Genomic DNA, 16,216 nt, shown 5'->3' with positions numbered 1-16,216 from the left:
GGGCGCGCAGGCCAGGCAGGGGCGATGGTTAACTCTTTCCTCGATCTCGCCCTTCCCCGACGTCCAGGGCTGGAGCACTTCGTGCTGCCGCCGCCGCTGCTGCCCCCTCCCCACGCAGGGTAGATCAGCTAGGGCAGCCCCCTCGCTTCGTTCCTGGCATGCTGCTTCTCCCACCCCCAGCATATATAGCGATGGGATGAGCCGCACCTGTTGAAATTCGGCCTGCCGCGAACCTCTATAAGGCATAGGAACTCGACTAGGTAAAGCGAAGCTAGACCTTTCCCGGTGCAAGGCCCGACATATTTACTTGGAAGTAAGCCTCTTTGTGACCAAGGAAACCTGTCCCCAGGTCAGTGTGTGTGGAAGCCCTGCAGTCACGCTTGCTTGGCCGTGAGAGAACAGGGTTGCCACCTTTTACTTATTTTTTTGCCAGCCCTGCTCCTCTGCCTTTCAGCAGCAGCAGCAGCAGCAGCCGCCTGGCTGGCACGCAGAAATCCAGCAGGCGACGCTTTCTACCACTTTATCTCTTTGCCAGCAGCAGAAGCTTCACGTGTTGGATTTCTGAAAGCCAGGTTGCTGCCCGAGGCACAGGAGCAGGGCCAGCCCCAGTACTACTGCAAAAGGTGGCAATCCTATCCGAAACTCCGCCCCGGCTTGGTCTAGCTGGCCTCTGCTACCAGAAGCAACAAGCCGCCGCCGTTGCGTGGGACGGACCTACTGGCTTGAAGAGCGCGAGGAGGAGCAGGACCATCCGGTTCTTCCCCGGGACTCCGAGCTGCGTGGAGAAGACGAGGCGCGCACGCAAGTGACGTGACGTGTGCATCGAGGGAGAACAGACCGGGATTCCCCCAGCACTGGACCAAAGGGTAGGCGAGGTCGCGCTCGGAGCTGTGGGACGGAGCCCCCTGGCGGCGGAAGGCGGAGAAGCCGCAGCTGGGCTGGGACGGAGCTGGCATTCCACCCGCTCTTGCCTGGAATCCGAAGTGATGCGATCAGGTGGGAGAGATGTGTGGGGTGTTCGGCCCGCCTATTCCAGTCTGTGGGTGTTTCCCAAACCTCTGATGCCCGAGGCACACTTTTCCTTCTTGAACTGAAAATCAGAGGCCCTGCCTGGTTCACTTTTACGCATGGAGAGCCGGAGTGTCAAAGAGTAAGAAGGACCCTTTGGTTGGAGAAGGGTGTGGCCAGAGCAGTGAGTCATGCAGAGAGACATTGGGCAGCCTCTCCAGGAGGGCTGGGAAAGGCCCTCTCGGAAACCCTGGAGAGCCACTGCCAGCCAGCCAGCCAGTCAGTGTAGGCAGACCTCAGTTAGACAGACCAAAAGTTGCATCCTTGGATCCTATAAGCTGCCATATACTGAGTCAGACCCTTGCTCCAGCTCGCTCAGTATTGTCGACACTGACTGGCAGCAGCTCTCCAAGGTTTCAGGCAAGGCTCTTTCCCAGCCGGGAAACCAGGGGCAAATGACAACTGTAAACCCTTTTGGGCTTTGCACCCATATATCTCCGGGATCGTCTCTGTCGGCTAGTTGTATCCCAGCCTGTGAGGGCTTCTCAGCTGGCTCTCCTTAGTGTCCTGGGCCCTGGTGTGCTGTGTTGTGCCTGGGCCCATAGGAGGGCCTTCTCTGTGGCCACCCCTCTGCTTCGGAACACTATTCTCCCCCTCTTCCAGATTTGTTCAGCCCTCTCCCTGGTTGCTTTTAAGGCCCTTCTTAAGACGCACCTGTTTCGCCAGGAATTTGCCCTTTAATAGTTTTTTTTAATTGATTGTTGTTGGTGTTTCTGTTGTCCACCACCTAGAGTCTTTGGAGGAGGCGGTGTATAAGAAGTTTCAACAAACAAACAAACAAACTGTCGTGGGGGGGGGATTGCCTTTGAGACCACGGCTGGCAGGAACACACAGGATAGCATCCCTTCTTTCTGCCCGGCAGCGATTCTGATCCGGAGCCATTGAGGGCCAATGAGTGGGGTCTGACCCTCAGGAGGGGGTCTTTCCGAGTCCTGAAGCCTGAGATCCTTCAACTGGGGGTGTGGGGGGTTGGACCTGGGACCTTTTGCCTGCAGGCGCCTGGCCACTGAGCCGAACATGCCTCTCCCCACGGGAAGGCGCATCGACTCGGGCCGTGCTTCTGCCATCTTTGCCTCTGGCCTCGCCTAGAGGGGCTGGCATGTTCGAGGACAAAGATATGATCTAAGCACGGTCATGGAGGCTTTTTTCTTTTTCTGAATGAAGGCAGGGCGGGAGGGCATTCAGCCCTTTCACCTCTCTACCTCCCTGTGACAACTGCTATGAGACTTAAGCAAGGGAAGAACCATCCAGCCCTTTCACTTTGTGGCCGTTCCAAGTCCACTGCATGTGCCGCCTTTAACCCAAGGGTTCTCAAACGCGGGCCCCCCGGATGCCGCTGGACTACAACTCCCATCACCCCCACTGCAAGGCAACAGGGGATGATGGGAGTTGTAGTCCAATGACATCTTTGCGGTGGGGGGCATTTGAGAATCCCTGACTTTACCGTTTCCATAATTCCGGTGTGGTTCTGCACATCAGATCTTGGGCACACCTTTTCGAGGGTGTCATGGGCATCCCTTTTCAAGAAACGAGGGACGGAGAAGTCGGCGGAAGAGGAATCTTGCCCAGACAATTGTGTCTCTCCCCCCCCCCCCCCCGCACTGTGGCTGGACTCCGGGCCTGTTTGGTTTCACCCACATAGTTCCTATTGAGAGATGATGCATTGTATTGTCTTGCAAGCTGGAACTCGGATGAGTCAAGGACTCTGATCACTGATGCTTCCATGGGGGGGGGGGGCAGGGGCCTGAGTCACTTAGCAGCTCCCGCAGAAATCCGCTGTGTGGAACCAGGAATTGAACTGAGGAAGCCCATTGTAGAGTGGACACCTTCTTTCTGGCCCCTTGCACTGGTCAACGGCCATAATAAAGTCTGTCTACCTTTCTGGCCCCCGTGCTTTCGACAGCAATCTGTCAGGCCGAAATTAAGCTGGTGAAGACAGCTCTGTCTAGCTCAGGAGTTCCCAACCTTGGGCCCGCCGCTGTAGTTGGACTACAACTCCCACCATCCCCTCTGGCTGAAGCAGAGGGGCATCCAGAGCAGGGATTCCCAACCTGTAGTCCTCCAGATGTTGCTGAACAATCGCGGCTGGGAATGATGGGAGCTGTAGCTCATCAACATCTGGAGGACCACAAGTTGGGAATCCCTGCTCTGGAGAGAGGGAGCAGAAGGCGCTGCCGACGGAGTTGGGGGCTGGCCAGTGGTGAAGAGGCCAACCCATGGAAGCACTGATCTTTAGGTGTTCCACCCCCAAAAAACAACAACCCTGTGATGTGGGCCACTGGCATCATTCTGTTTTACAAATGGGGAACTGGGGCTGAGAGGCAATGGTGCCCTTAAGAAATACGACCTCTGGTGGTTGGCGTGGGACTTGAGGCCAGGTGTCCGAGATGCAAAGGAGGAGGGCGGAACCTGACCCTAGGACAGCAGCCGGAGAATCTCACCTCTGTGTGCCAGGCTCTACAGACTGGGCTTCTCTCTTTTGCACGCTGCTCTTAAAGGCATTAGGGTCGAGTTCCCTCCCTGGCAGCATCTCCAAGAGAGGGCTGAGAGAGATTCCTGCCTGCAACCTTGGAGACGCCGCTGCCAGTCTGTGAAGACAATACTGAGCTAGATGGACCAATGGTCTGACTCAGTAAATGGCAGCTTCCTATGTTCCTATGTTCAATTAGGTTTTCCTGGGAACTGCACAGCTATCTGCACATCTCTGTTTGTACACCCACCCACACCTAGTTAGAAACGGGCAGCCTGTGATCAGCCCTCTTAAGCAATTTGTCTGGAGTTTCCTGAACCTCCAAGGGCTCGAATAGTCCTCGGTGTCAAGCAGGGTCATTGGGTCAACCTTGGAGGAGCCGCTGCCAGTCTGGGTAGACCATACTGAGCTAGGCGGACCGAGGGTCTGACTCTGTAAAAAGCCGCTTCCTCTGTTCCTAAGGGTCCTGTGCTTGCATCTGAGATTGGGATCAATGCAGCTATTAAAATATCCCCACGTGGTTCTTCCATTATAAGTGGAGTAGGAAGAGGGTGAGGGAAAGGAGGGAAGAGCATCCAGGAGAGACGCTGCTGCGATTATTCTGATTTGCATTTTGCAAGACCTGACAGAGCAGAGCGGGGGGGGGGGGCGTCCCCTCCCAAGCCTGAAAAGGGAGCAGCAGGGCAGTAAGGGGAGGGGAGGCACTTCCTGCCATTGTTTCCATCTCTGACCCCAAGGAGGAGGCTTCTCAGAAGTGAGAAGCGTGGAAAGTCCCATCCCACAGTTCCACAATTCCACGGCCCCTGCCAGGAAGCGCTGGGGAGCGGGAGGGGAAGAGCTTGAAAAAGGGATTCACAAGGATATGCCTCTTAGGGCAATATGCTACCTCGAGGATTGCCAACTGACCAGAAACCAGCCTTGGCCTGCCCCACTGAAGGCTGCAGCCAAGCTTTCCATGGCACAGAGGTGAGCATGGTTCTCTTCTAGGTCTGAAAATCAAGCTACAGTTAAAGGCATTTGTAACACTATTGTGGGGTTGCCGACGTATTTTTCTTACTAGCCTTACTCCTGTACCGTAACAGACGCCTGATACGCAGAAATTAAGCAAAGTGAATGTTGGCCTTCATTTTATGCCATTTTATTTCATTTTGCCTTCAAGTTCGGCCCTCCTGCAGATGTTGGCCTACAGCTCCCATAATCCCTGGCTGTTGACCACTGTGGCTGGGTATGATGGGATTTGTAGTCCAGAAACAGCTGGGGAGCCAAAGTTGAGCAGGCCTGCTTTATGCCCATGCTTTGCCTATTCAATTTCTGCTTGCCATACTGCTGTTAAAAGCACAGGAGCAAAGGCCAGTTAAGAAAACACAATAAAGGTGGCAACTCCAGCCACCTTGTATTGGAAATAGCTTTGGTGACCCCTAGTGGCTGATTTCTGTAATGGTTGTGGAATCTAGCTGGTATATTGTACTTCCCTGCTAACTGAGCAAAGAGGCACCTTTTTAACGTGGTGACGATTCTCTTTATTTAGCAGGGGGAGAGTAACTGGCCCTCTCCACCCCCAGCACAGTACCTCCAGTGACTGTGGCTGGTGTCTGTCTTGTGTTTCTTTTTAGATTGTGAGCCCTTTGGGGACAGGGAGCCATCTTATTTATTTATTATTTCTCTATTGTAAACCACTTTGGAAACTTTTGTCGAAAATTGCTATATAAATATGTGTTGTTGTTATTGCTGCTGTTGTATCTACCGGATTCCAAGACTAGGTTTTATTCCAAGTTTTTTTGATATTAGAAATCAGGAGGTCGTCTTAAATTCAGAGTCCTGCTCCATTTGAGTCAATGCAGGTATAACCTTTATTTAACATCTACTTTTTAAGGGGGCCGTCTTAAATTCAGAGTAATCGTAGGAAATGGTTTGCAAATGCCTGAATCCGCTGCCTGAGGCAGAGGGCTTCACATTGATCACTGCTGAGTCAGGCACAGCAACAAACCTTCAAAACTGCACACACGGTGCATGAACTGCACGTGTTCAGAGACTGCGTTGTCATTTTTTCCTCCGTTTCGAAAGTGGGAGATCTCCTAGCAGCTCCCCAACTGGTTTAGCATCAAGGATTGCCAGATCCACACACTCCATCCCACGCCCGGCTGGGCTTCATGTTCCGCATTAAAGTCACAGGAGCCCTACAAGGACAAAAGTTGGCAACCTTAAGGCAGAAATGAAGCTCATCCAATCTCTGCATCGGATAGGGGACCAGGTGCACAGGAAAGTGGCACTCCTCACAGCCAGGAGAGGGGATTTCCACGCTTGCCCCATTTGGCACGAGTGTGTGATAAACTGCCCTGGTTGAAATCCACTTTCTTACTCAGCTATTAAAGGAAATAAGCCCCGCCTTCCTTTGCATCTGGCCAGGGCAGAATCTGCACCCCAGGAAACAGCCCAGTAACTGGGTTTCTGCTGCCACCCATCAGTTTGTTTGTTTAGCCACAACAAAAGAGATTTGATTCAGGTACAGAATCTTTGACTCAGAATAGTTCAGATTGCATCAGCGTGCCACATACTCTGCTGGCAGAAACGAAAGAGCTGGCTACTTTCCTTGTGATGGCGGGCCTGGCATCAGCGTATAAAACGTTGCTGTGCCTCCCGATCACGGAAATGCCCATCCCCACGGCTACAGCATCCGTCTCTTCAGGTGAATGAGTGACGGGTTTGGGGTGGGACTCCTAGTCCTGTGTTGACACCCCAATAGGGCATTCAGGACCACATTATCCACTGTATTAAAAAGACACAAGCTGGTCCCTAGAGCTTCCTCTGTGGAATTTCCCCAGCAAACACGGTGGTTTTAAAAACTGGTCAGCCCCCACTTGGCTGGTTGTGCCTGCATGATGTTCCGGTCCCAGCCAGTAGATGGCAAAGGGACATCATTGATTCTCAAATAAGAGAAACTGGTTCATTCTGTGCCTGGATACAATAGCAACCTTTTTTTTCCTAGCAGGGAACCTTAAACATCAGTGCTTTAATAGTTCCCTGCCAGGTAGAAAGTCAGTGGCGAAGTTTCAATCTAAAGCATGCACTTTCTGTGATGTAAATTGCTTCACCTGTTGGATTTCTGTCTGCTGTACAGCTACTAAAGGCAAATGAGCCTTCCAGGAAAACACAAAACACCTACCTGCACACATCAGCATCCCCAGAGGCTAATGCAGGGGAAAGCTGCACTAGATGAATTTCTGCCTGGCACGGAGCTGCTAAAGGCACAGAGCTTGAATTGCTGATTTGTGGTGGGGTTGGCAGGCCATCAGGGAAATCAGCTTGTAACCCTCCTCCTTTCCTAGTGCAAATGTTTCTGTGTATCCTCGTCGTTTCTAAATTTTGGGTCTGTGTGTTTCAAGGTAGCAATTTTTCATGTGGTGTGTTTGTGTGCGTGTGTGCGTGTGTTGGGGTTGTGTGAAGAGTTGAAGAAGGTAAGCATTGCTCAAACTCTGAGAAGGGACTGGATTAATCCAATACAAAGGACTATGGAATTTCCCAGGGTGGATTCAGTTGCCAAGTTCTAATAGAAACACTTTAGACCAAGAACATTAGACAAAGCCTCTCCCCTCTCAACCTTACCCTTTGCACTATGGGTTGCCAACTTATTTACCAGCCCCTGCTCTTGTGCATTTAATAGCAGATTGACCTGAGGAATCAATAATGCCAGTGCTTTTCGGAGATGGTGGAGAAGCATTATCCCCTGCCAGCATCTGCAGTGTCTGCAGCTCTGCTGTTATAGGCCCAGGAGCAGGGGCTGGTTAGAGAAGTTGCTATCAGTGTGTCTTTCTGAAAAACTGAATGAGCACCCTCGCTGCAGCAGAAAGCAGGGGCGACCTGCTCATGGGGCCGGGTGAGGCAGTCACCTCAGGTGGCAAATTGGGGTAGGCAGCCGTGCCAACCAGTTTGCTCCAGTCACCAAATCCACCACAAGTCTGCTGCCACCCCCAGAACATTTCCCCATATGGCGCACGCACACACACACACACAGAGGCCAGCTGCCACCTTTCTTATCCTCCTGTCTCTCTGCCATCTCACTCGCTCTGTCTGCTCACGAGCCAAAGAGTGATTAAAGGTGCTCCCTACCGTTCCAGACCACAATATCTGGGAATCCTTGTCAGAGGGAACTCTGGCCTGGAAGTGTGTTTTTGGAAGCTAATGTGGCATTTCTCAAAGAGAGAGAGATTAGCTTAACGTGATTTCACCCCTTCTAAGAATTCTTGCCAGAAACCAAGAGCTATATCTCTTTTAGAGAGAGCTAACCGCCCTATCCGATCAAATGCCTTTTCTGTACACAAAACGGTTGGTATTTTGTGAACCAACTGCTTTATACTTTCAATTTTATGGGCTTATTATAATAACTTTCCTGGAGCTTTTCAGTGGTTCCCTATATAAAAAGCCAATTTGATTAAGACCTCGCTACCAAAATAGTCATTAAAAAACGTCATCAGCAACGTTTGAGAAGGTCTGTCAGATTCTTTTCTTCTCTGGGCCTTTATTTGCCTTGAATAACATATGTAAATAAATCTACCAGGATCAGAGCCAACTTTCATGTTGGATAAAGTTCATCATGGGCCAGAAGCTTTGTTAGGGTTCAAAGTTTTTCTTGCTTCCTGTCAAGAGAAAAGGTCACTTAACACATTTATTTGTTCTTCTGTCAGACGGGGAAGAGTTCATGTTTCTCCAGGTGCTTTCATGTCCTCCTGATTGGGATTACTGGTTGTATACTGTACAACTGATTGTTGGCCAGTCATCTGATCTAAGTACGCTGACCTGTTTTTTAACATCATTTTTACCGTGTTCACTTTGGGAAGACGTCGTCTTAAGTAGCCTACAACACCAACTTCTTTCAGTTCACCAGGGCCTCGCACAACCCTCCTTGCCACACTGGCTTCTCGAAACATTATTTTATTTTATTAATTAATTTATTTATTTAAAAGGGCTTGCATGCTTTTGGATCCTCCTCCCAAGACTCCAGGCAGTGAATAACAATACCAATAACAATTAAATACAAATAAGAATAAATTAAAGGGCAAACACCTGGCAAAACAGGTAAGTTATGAGAAGGGCCTTAAAAGCAAAGGGGGCTGAATGAATCGGGGGGGGGAGTGTGTTCCAAAGAAGAGGGGCGGCCACGGAGAAGGTCCTCCTACGGGCCCAGGTGCCACATACGACACCAGGGCCTGGGACACTAAGAGGGCCAGCTGAGAAGACCTCACAGGACGGGTTACAACCAGCTGAGAGAGGCGATCCTGGAGATAAAGTGCTAAGCCCATAATAAGCACCCCTGCACACATTGCCTTGGAAAATCTCCCCCACCGCCCGTACGTACGACTCTGAGCCTTAGCCCCCAAAGTAATACCGCACGCACTGTGGGCCTCCTCTCCAGCACCCTCCATCCCAGCGTGCAATGGACAAGGCTGCTCCTGGCAGGTGAACAGCAGGAGTCTGGCTAGGCAAGGTGTCCAGGTATGGAAGAGGTGAGGGCACCTATGCTTTTAGGAGTTGTGTAGAGGGACGGATTTTATCAGGTGCAAGCGGCTTTCCTTCACTGCCTTTCTCAAGGACAGGGGTGGGCAAACGGTCCTGCAGCTGTTGTTGAACCACAATGCCCATCATCTCCAGCCACAGTTGCAGCTGGGGGGTGATGGGAGTTGTAGTTCAACATCAGCTGGAGGGTTTGCCCACCCCTGCTCTAGGACAAGCTGCTCCCACAAGAATTCCCTCTTCTGTACCACTGTTATGTGGCCTTTTTTTGCATCCACTCACCACTGAGAAGGGATGGTGCTGGGTTGATCCTTGCCAACTCACCCCCACCCCTCTTGTTTCTTTGTTTTGAACAGCAGAGTGGCAGCAGACATTGGGCGGGTGAAATTACTCCAGCAAAATCTTCACCTGATGAACTTCTGTCTAACAGTGGTAAAACAACAACAACAACAAACAGAAGCCTTGAAAGGGAAAGGGGTTAATGCTATATATTTTTGCCACTGTTTTACCCTGGCTTTCCTCCCTGGCTTCATAGCAGCCTAATTTGCAGAAGTTAAGCCAGTGAGAAGTTTGTTTTGCAAACCGACTAAGAATAAGTGGTTCCGTCAGCTGGCACTTGCTGCACAGGTGTAGATTCCTGTTTTATTTTCCTGTTTTTACAGTTTTATGGTCTTTTTAAAAAAAGTTTTAAAAGAAACAAATAAGCAGTTTACAAATAATATTTTAGAAATATTTATAATTGGTTAAAGAGTTAGTGTGGAATTCATTTTGTAGAGCTACATTGCTAGCAGATAGTTCACCCAGGCTTTTAATTAGACTCATAGATTTTATGTATGTAAGTATATATTTATGTATTTATTTATTCAATTTCTATACCGCCCTTCCAAAAATGGCTCAGCACGGTTTACACAGAGAAATAATAAATAAGTAAGATGGATCCCTGTCCCCAAAGGGCTCACAATCTAAAAAGAAATATAAGATATAATAAGATATAGACATTGTTTTCAGTTTTAAATAGTTTTAATATTTTAATTTTGTTTCAGTTTGTGCTGCTTTATAGTAAACCGCTCAGATCCGTGGGTTTGGGGTGATAAATAAATATGTTAGATCAAGCCAGCAAAATTGTTTGACGTGACTCTACACGAAATGTATCCACACTGCTTCCAAGTGTTTACTGAACCCCTTTTAAAAGCTGATGCCTGAGTGGAAGAGTTAAACGATATTGGCGAATCCGAACCAGAAGTGAACCCGCATTTGGTTATGAGCATTTGCAAAAGCTTATAACCCAATCCCTGGTTATATGTATTTGCAATTTCCTCTTCTGCCTAGGAGGAAATGGTTTCTTGCTAGGAACGTCCTGTTCCCCTCATGTTCCTTCTGAGCGAGGACTTCTTGCCTAACGCTCCATTCCAGTCTCCCTCCTTCCCATCATTGGCCTGGTGGGGGAGTCCCCTTCCTCTGCACAATATATAAGCCCCTAGGCGGAGAGCCAGAGCCATCCGTCTGCCTGCACACACCATGGCTCTCCTCTCTGGCATCCTCCATCCCAGCTCGCAGAGGATGAGGCTGCTCCTGGCAGGTGAGATGCAGGATGAGTGGGTCTGGCTGAGCAAGGTCTCTGGATGAGAAAGAGGCTAGAATAGGGGTGCAGGACTCTAGCCGTTGCTGCAGCTGCAGTTGGACTACAACTCCCATCATCCCCAGCCACTGTGGCCAATAGGCAGGATGGGAGTTGCAGTCCAACAGCAGCTGCAGGGCTGAAGGTGTGCTCCCCGTGCTAGAGTGTCTGTTCCTTTAATAGTTGCGGACAGGGAGGAATTTCAGCAGGTCTGGGAAGAAAAAGAGTACCATATTTAGCAATAGCAATAGCAATGGCACTTAGCCGGAGCTCTCTAAGCGGTTTACAATGATTTAGCATATTGCCCCCAACATTTCTGGGTACTCATTTTACCGACCTCAGAAGGATGGAAGGCTGAGTCAACCTTGAGCCCCTGGTCAGGATCGGACTTGTAACCTTCTGGTTACAGGGCGGCAGTTTTACCACTGCACCACCAGGGGTTTACTAAGTCATGGCTTTCCCCCAGTTCCTTCCTGTTAAATATGGGTGTGTGTGTGTGTGTGAATCTTAGATTCAGATTCCCCTTTCTTTTGGATAAATACTGGCATAATACAGCTGTACAACCTGCATTTAGCCTCTATCTTTTAAGGCATCATCTGACATTCAGAGTCACCTTCTATTTGGGTAAATATGGTAATATGTTTTGTGGGTTGCTTGAAAGGCAGCCAATTTCTGTGTTGCCCACTTCTGAACTGATGCTTGCTGCTGTGTTCAGCAGCTGCTTGACGAGATCCTTTGGAGGGGGCTCTGCTCCGCGTGCTGACAATGAGGGAGGCTCGGCTGTCGTGCACGTGGGACGGGGCCTTCTCAGTGGTTGCCCCCAGACTTCGGAATGCTCTCCTGGTGGCCATCCACGCCTCAGTCTCCATCACAGTTTTTAGAAAGCAAGTGAAATCTTGGCTTTTTACCCAGGCTTTTATATCAGTGTTTGTTTTTGTTGCTGCTGCACTGTATTTTATGGTCCTATTGTGTTTCATGTTTTTAAAACTTTTATTTAGATTTGTATATTCCAATTTGATATTATTTTTATTGTATAACTGTTTTATACTCATATATATATATGCGTATATATGAGTGTGTGTGTGTATATATATATGCACACACACTTTTTAATTTTTTATTTATTATTTATTTACATGATGCATTGTTTGTATTTCTTTGTATATTGGTCTTTGACTGTAATAGAGTTCTGTTCTCTCTGTGTGTGTGTGTGTGTGTGTGTGTGTATATATAATGTTTTGTAAACCGCCTTGAGATTGTTTTAATGAAAGGCGGTATAAAAATAATCTAACCATAAATAAATAAATCTGCAGGAATTAGCAGCAGATGACGTTTATCGCCATGCTGCCAAAAAGTTCCACCTTCTAATTCTTGCGGATAAAGCAGCCGTTAGAGGCAAGAGAGGCTGTAGCTTCTTGGTGAAGAACCAGCTCTGCATGCACACAGAAGGCCCCAGGTTCAATCCCTGGCAGCATCTCCACTTAGAGCAGGGAGAGATTCCTGCCTGAAATCTTGGAGGGCTGCTGCCAGTCAGTGTAGACAATACTGAGCTAGATGGACCAAGGGTCTGACTCAGTACAAAGCACATTTTTGTGTTTGCACATTGAGCAGCCCTGGTCTATTAGTTAATTTTTACAGTGGGCTGGTTCTCACAATTGATCTAATTTTCGTTAGGCCAGGAATCAGAGACACAGATTCCTGTCGCGCTCCTGCTCCATGGAATATGTCAGGAGAACTCAGATTTTTTTTCGGGAATCACAGATGGGTGCCATGCCAACCCGCCGTGGAACCGACACGGTCAAGTTAACTTCAGATCCTGGTTACAGATCTCAGCTTCATGTTGGGTTGGAGTGTCGCCAAATGGCGATTCCTGAAAAAAGTCAGTTCTCACAGTACGGTCCATGGGAGCACGTGCAGTGCGGGACAGAAATCTCTTAATTCCTAACTCACATTAGATTGATTGTGAGAACCAGTGCAGTGCAAACATTTCCAGTCAGCCTGTATGTATGTTCCTTGGGTTCAGAGGCCCAAGGATGGATCATCAATCCCAGGAGAAGCAGTAGTGGGGGAGCTTTGGTCTAACAACTTCTCCCGATCCTTGCCTTCCAGCTGTGGCTTTGGCCTCCTGCCTCCAGCCAACGGATGCCTTCTACATTGTCCCCGTCCCCTCAAACCCCCGTGTGGGGCAAGAGGTCACCCTTTCTGTGCGGGATGCCAGGAACCCGACTGTCTGCTTTTGGTTCCGAGGTGCTCAATATGACAACAACAGAAAGATCTTCCATGCGGAGGTTGGAAGGGTGATTTCCACAGGCCCAAGTTACACTGGCCGTGAAGGAGTGACCAGAGATTGCTCCTTAACCATCCGAAACGTGCAGGCCTCGGACTCGGGAGAGTATTTGGTGGTCCTAATGGAAGGATATCAGTTCGGTAACTTCAAATATGCCGTGGGACGGCTTCAGGTCTCCAGTAAGTCCTCAAGGGTGGCTGTGGTGGTAGGAACATAGGAAGCTGCCTTAAACTGAGTCAGGCCATTGGTCCAGCTAGCTTAGTATTGTCTACCCTGACTGGCAGCGGCTCTCCAAAGTTACAGGCAGGAGTTTCTACCTGCCCAAGATTCCTGTTCCTTGAACAACAGCAGAATGAACCACTCTTACATGGGTGCTGCTTTTCTGTCAGAGCCACAAGTTTTGGGCGGTATAGAAATGTAAAAAATAAATAAAATTTAACCCCATGACTGGAGAAACATGATCTGCACAATGTTGGTGTGTTTCAGACTGGTGTTTATGGCTCAGGAACAAAGTCAAAAAGCAATCTGGCAATTGCTTGATAGGCTGGAACAAGGTGGTCCTGGGGTTGCCATGTGTCCATTCAATGCACTCTGACCGGCTTCTGTTTTCTGTGTCTTTTGTAGAAATCAGCTGGTGAGGCTTTTCAGAGCATTGAGATAAATATTACCACCTGCTAATGGCTGCATATCAAATTGTGCAAAACTGCACAGCTGGAAAGAGATTTGGCAATCCAAGTGGGGAGGGGGAGGAAGAACTTGATAGGAAATTGTTTCCTGCTCGTCCCTTAAACTGACTCTACTCTCCTTCTTGCAGACTGAAGAGGCCTGTCTGGGGTGATTTAATCTTTCTTCCTGGATCAGTTCTGTAAAGTCAAACGCTCTTGTTTGCCCAGAAGCAGAAACAGCAGCATTATGGCTGGCGCATCCCAAAGCGGAATCCGATTTTCAACTTTGCATCGCTTCCCTGTGCTCTCTCTCCACCACACGTCTGACCTTCTCCAAAAAGAAATATGCTTCAATTAAAATCCTCTTTTGGTGTTCAAAATATTGTGTCAAGGTCCATTTGTGAAAGTGTTCACATCTTTCAGACGTGGTGTTTGGAGGGACATCTTGAATTAGAAACACTTTGCTAAGTTAGTCATGGCTAAGCTCTACTGAAATTAATGGGACTTCAGTCATGACTAACTTGTCCTACGGATTTCAGTGGTGCTTAGGCTTGACTGAGTAGCCTCGATGCTGCCCACGGTGTGATTTTTGACTTTTTCATGGCTGCCTTGATAATGGATTGATGTAGAGGCATTTTCAAGAGACCATTGTTATTGTTGCCTTTGTAGGTCACCTTCAGTGAACCATAAATAAATAAATAGATTTCCCTCTCCTTCTTTGGAGGGAGGGCATATCTGGGGGCTATCAGCAATGGCTGTTTACAAATATACACCCTCAGCAAGCAAACACTCCAGGACACAGTGTGAGACAGAACCAGTTCCTCCAAAACAATGAAATAGTTTTGCAGAATCTCTCCCGCTTTCTAGCACCTTCATATTAGCCAGCTGCAAAATACACACACACACACACACACACACACAGAGAATGAAACACCACAGATCTGCCTTTCCTTTTCTGGCTATGTCCGAAACAGCCAAACGGTTCTCAGTGCTCAGTCAAGCAGGTAGATTATGTGCACTAGTAGCCACCAGAGAGTGTTTGTGTGTGTGTTGTCTCTTCACTCAACACAATGTAATGCCACCCCCATCACAGCAGCAGAGGCAGAGAGCATGATCTCAGCACTCCATATGAACGAGATGTGATCACTAGAAGCCCGGTAGGTTGACCCTCTGTTTGTCGGATGTTACTCAGGAGTTAATGGCTGCTTTAGCGACCCATTCCATCTAGGTTTCTGTTCAAGTGGTCGGATAAACAGCATCAGATCTGTCCAGGGTGACTGGATGCCAAGGAGGAAAGACAGACCTTGAAGAGCTGTGGGTGGGAATTGGATCTGAAACGGTGCCACTTCTTGTGTAGTGGGGAGAGAAGTTGCACCTGCCAAAATTCCCTCTCCGGATCCTCCTCCTCCTCCTCAGCATCTCGTCGCCTTCCATTTGCTGCAGTTCTCCAGCCTCCAGGCCTGCCCGCCCCTTGAACCTCTTCCCTCTGAGTACCCGAGACCCTGAGGTCAGACACCTTCACCGGCCTCAGCATTCTGTGCATTGCTGTGACCGATATCTGACTTAAAGAGACGCATCTGCCTGAAGAAGAATGTGTATCAGGTCAGTTTCCCAGTGAGCAGAGAAGCTGGAGCTGTCTTTGTAACATCCTCGGGGATGATCAAGGCCCAGCTTCAGAAGCTGGGATTGAGGTGCACAGCAGCAAGCACACTGGCAGCACCAGCAGGATCAAAAGAGCAACCCACTTCCAGACTGAATCTGGAGCGGAGCAACCCCCACAAATATTGTCTCTTTCTCAGCATTCCTGGCGCACTCTCAGACCTGTCCAGGCTGGTATCGTTCCCTGCCTAACCTGTTTTAATCACCCCCACTGGCAGGCGGCGGAAACCACCTTGCACATTCCTCATGTGGCTTGAGAAGAAGGGCAGCCTTCTCCACTATTCACCAGTCATTTAATTCCTCACCTATGAGTCACCCTGGTGGTGGCAACAACATCAACCATAACAAAGCTGCACCTGTTGAGTATCTGCATGTCACAGTGTTTTTAAGGAGTCCTGTGAGGGGGAAGTAGTAATTGCAGCCAGGGTCAATACAGTTCTCTTAAAGAACAGGAGTGAACCACCTGAGGCTCTTCAGTGGCTTTTGGACTACAGTTCCTATCATCCCCAGCTGCATTGCAGCTGGGGGTGTTGGAAGTTGTAGTCCAACAAATGCTGGAGATCTCCAGTGGCTGATAAAGAGAAACAATAATCCCTGTTACAGAGGACCTATACAGGAGAAAGATGGATGTATGTTAATTTAGAATTTTAGAGTATAAAATAAAATAAATTTATGGTAGTAAAGGTTTGCATGTGGTTTGGTATCGCATATGAAGGAGTCAGGGCTCAATGCCAGTCTTGGAATTTGTTCTGAGTGGTAGTGTTCAGACCTGGAATATCTGCAGCTAGAATAAACAAGAGTGTCCCAGAGCATGCACAGAATGCATTTGGGGCATCACAGTCTGGCGTCTGATTGGCTGCAAGTGCGAGAAACACCTGGCCCCAATCAAGGCACTCCAGCCTAGCCAGCGCCATACACGCCTCAAACAATATGTAACCTCC

At 48.9% G+C, this 16,216-nt stretch overlaps 1 protein-coding gene across 2 annotated transcripts; it reads left to right on the top strand.

Moving 5' to 3' along the window:
* The first annotated feature begins 878 nt into the window (after positions 1 to 878).
* LOC128333396 (carcinoembryonic antigen-related cell adhesion molecule 16-like) lies at positions 879 to 13,996 on the top strand. 2 transcript variants are annotated; one of them, XM_053268880.1, is made up of 3 exons: positions 879 to 996; positions 12,774 to 13,130; positions 13,766 to 13,996. In XM_053268880.1, exons 1-3 carry the CDS (start codon positions 987 to 989, stop codon positions 13,768 to 13,770), a joined length of 372 nt encoding a protein of 123 aa, XP_053124855.1. In that variant the 5' UTR covers positions 879 to 986; the 3' UTR covers positions 13,771 to 13,996. The 2 variants fall into 2 exon arrangements, with proteins under 2 accessions (XP_053124855.1, XP_053124854.1); XM_053268879.1 differs by lacking the exon at positions 879 to 996 and adding an exon at positions 10,485 to 10,625.
* The last annotated feature ends 2,220 nt before the right edge of the window (positions 13,997 to 16,216 follow it).

The sequence above is a fragment of the Hemicordylus capensis genome, chromosome 7 (genome assembly GCF_027244095.1).
Source record: "Hemicordylus capensis ecotype Gifberg chromosome 7, rHemCap1.1.pri, whole genome shotgun sequence".
NCBI lineage: Eukaryota > Metazoa > Chordata > Lepidosauria > Squamata > Cordylidae > Hemicordylus > Hemicordylus capensis.
This window is presented reverse-complemented; position numbering and strand designations above follow the sequence as displayed.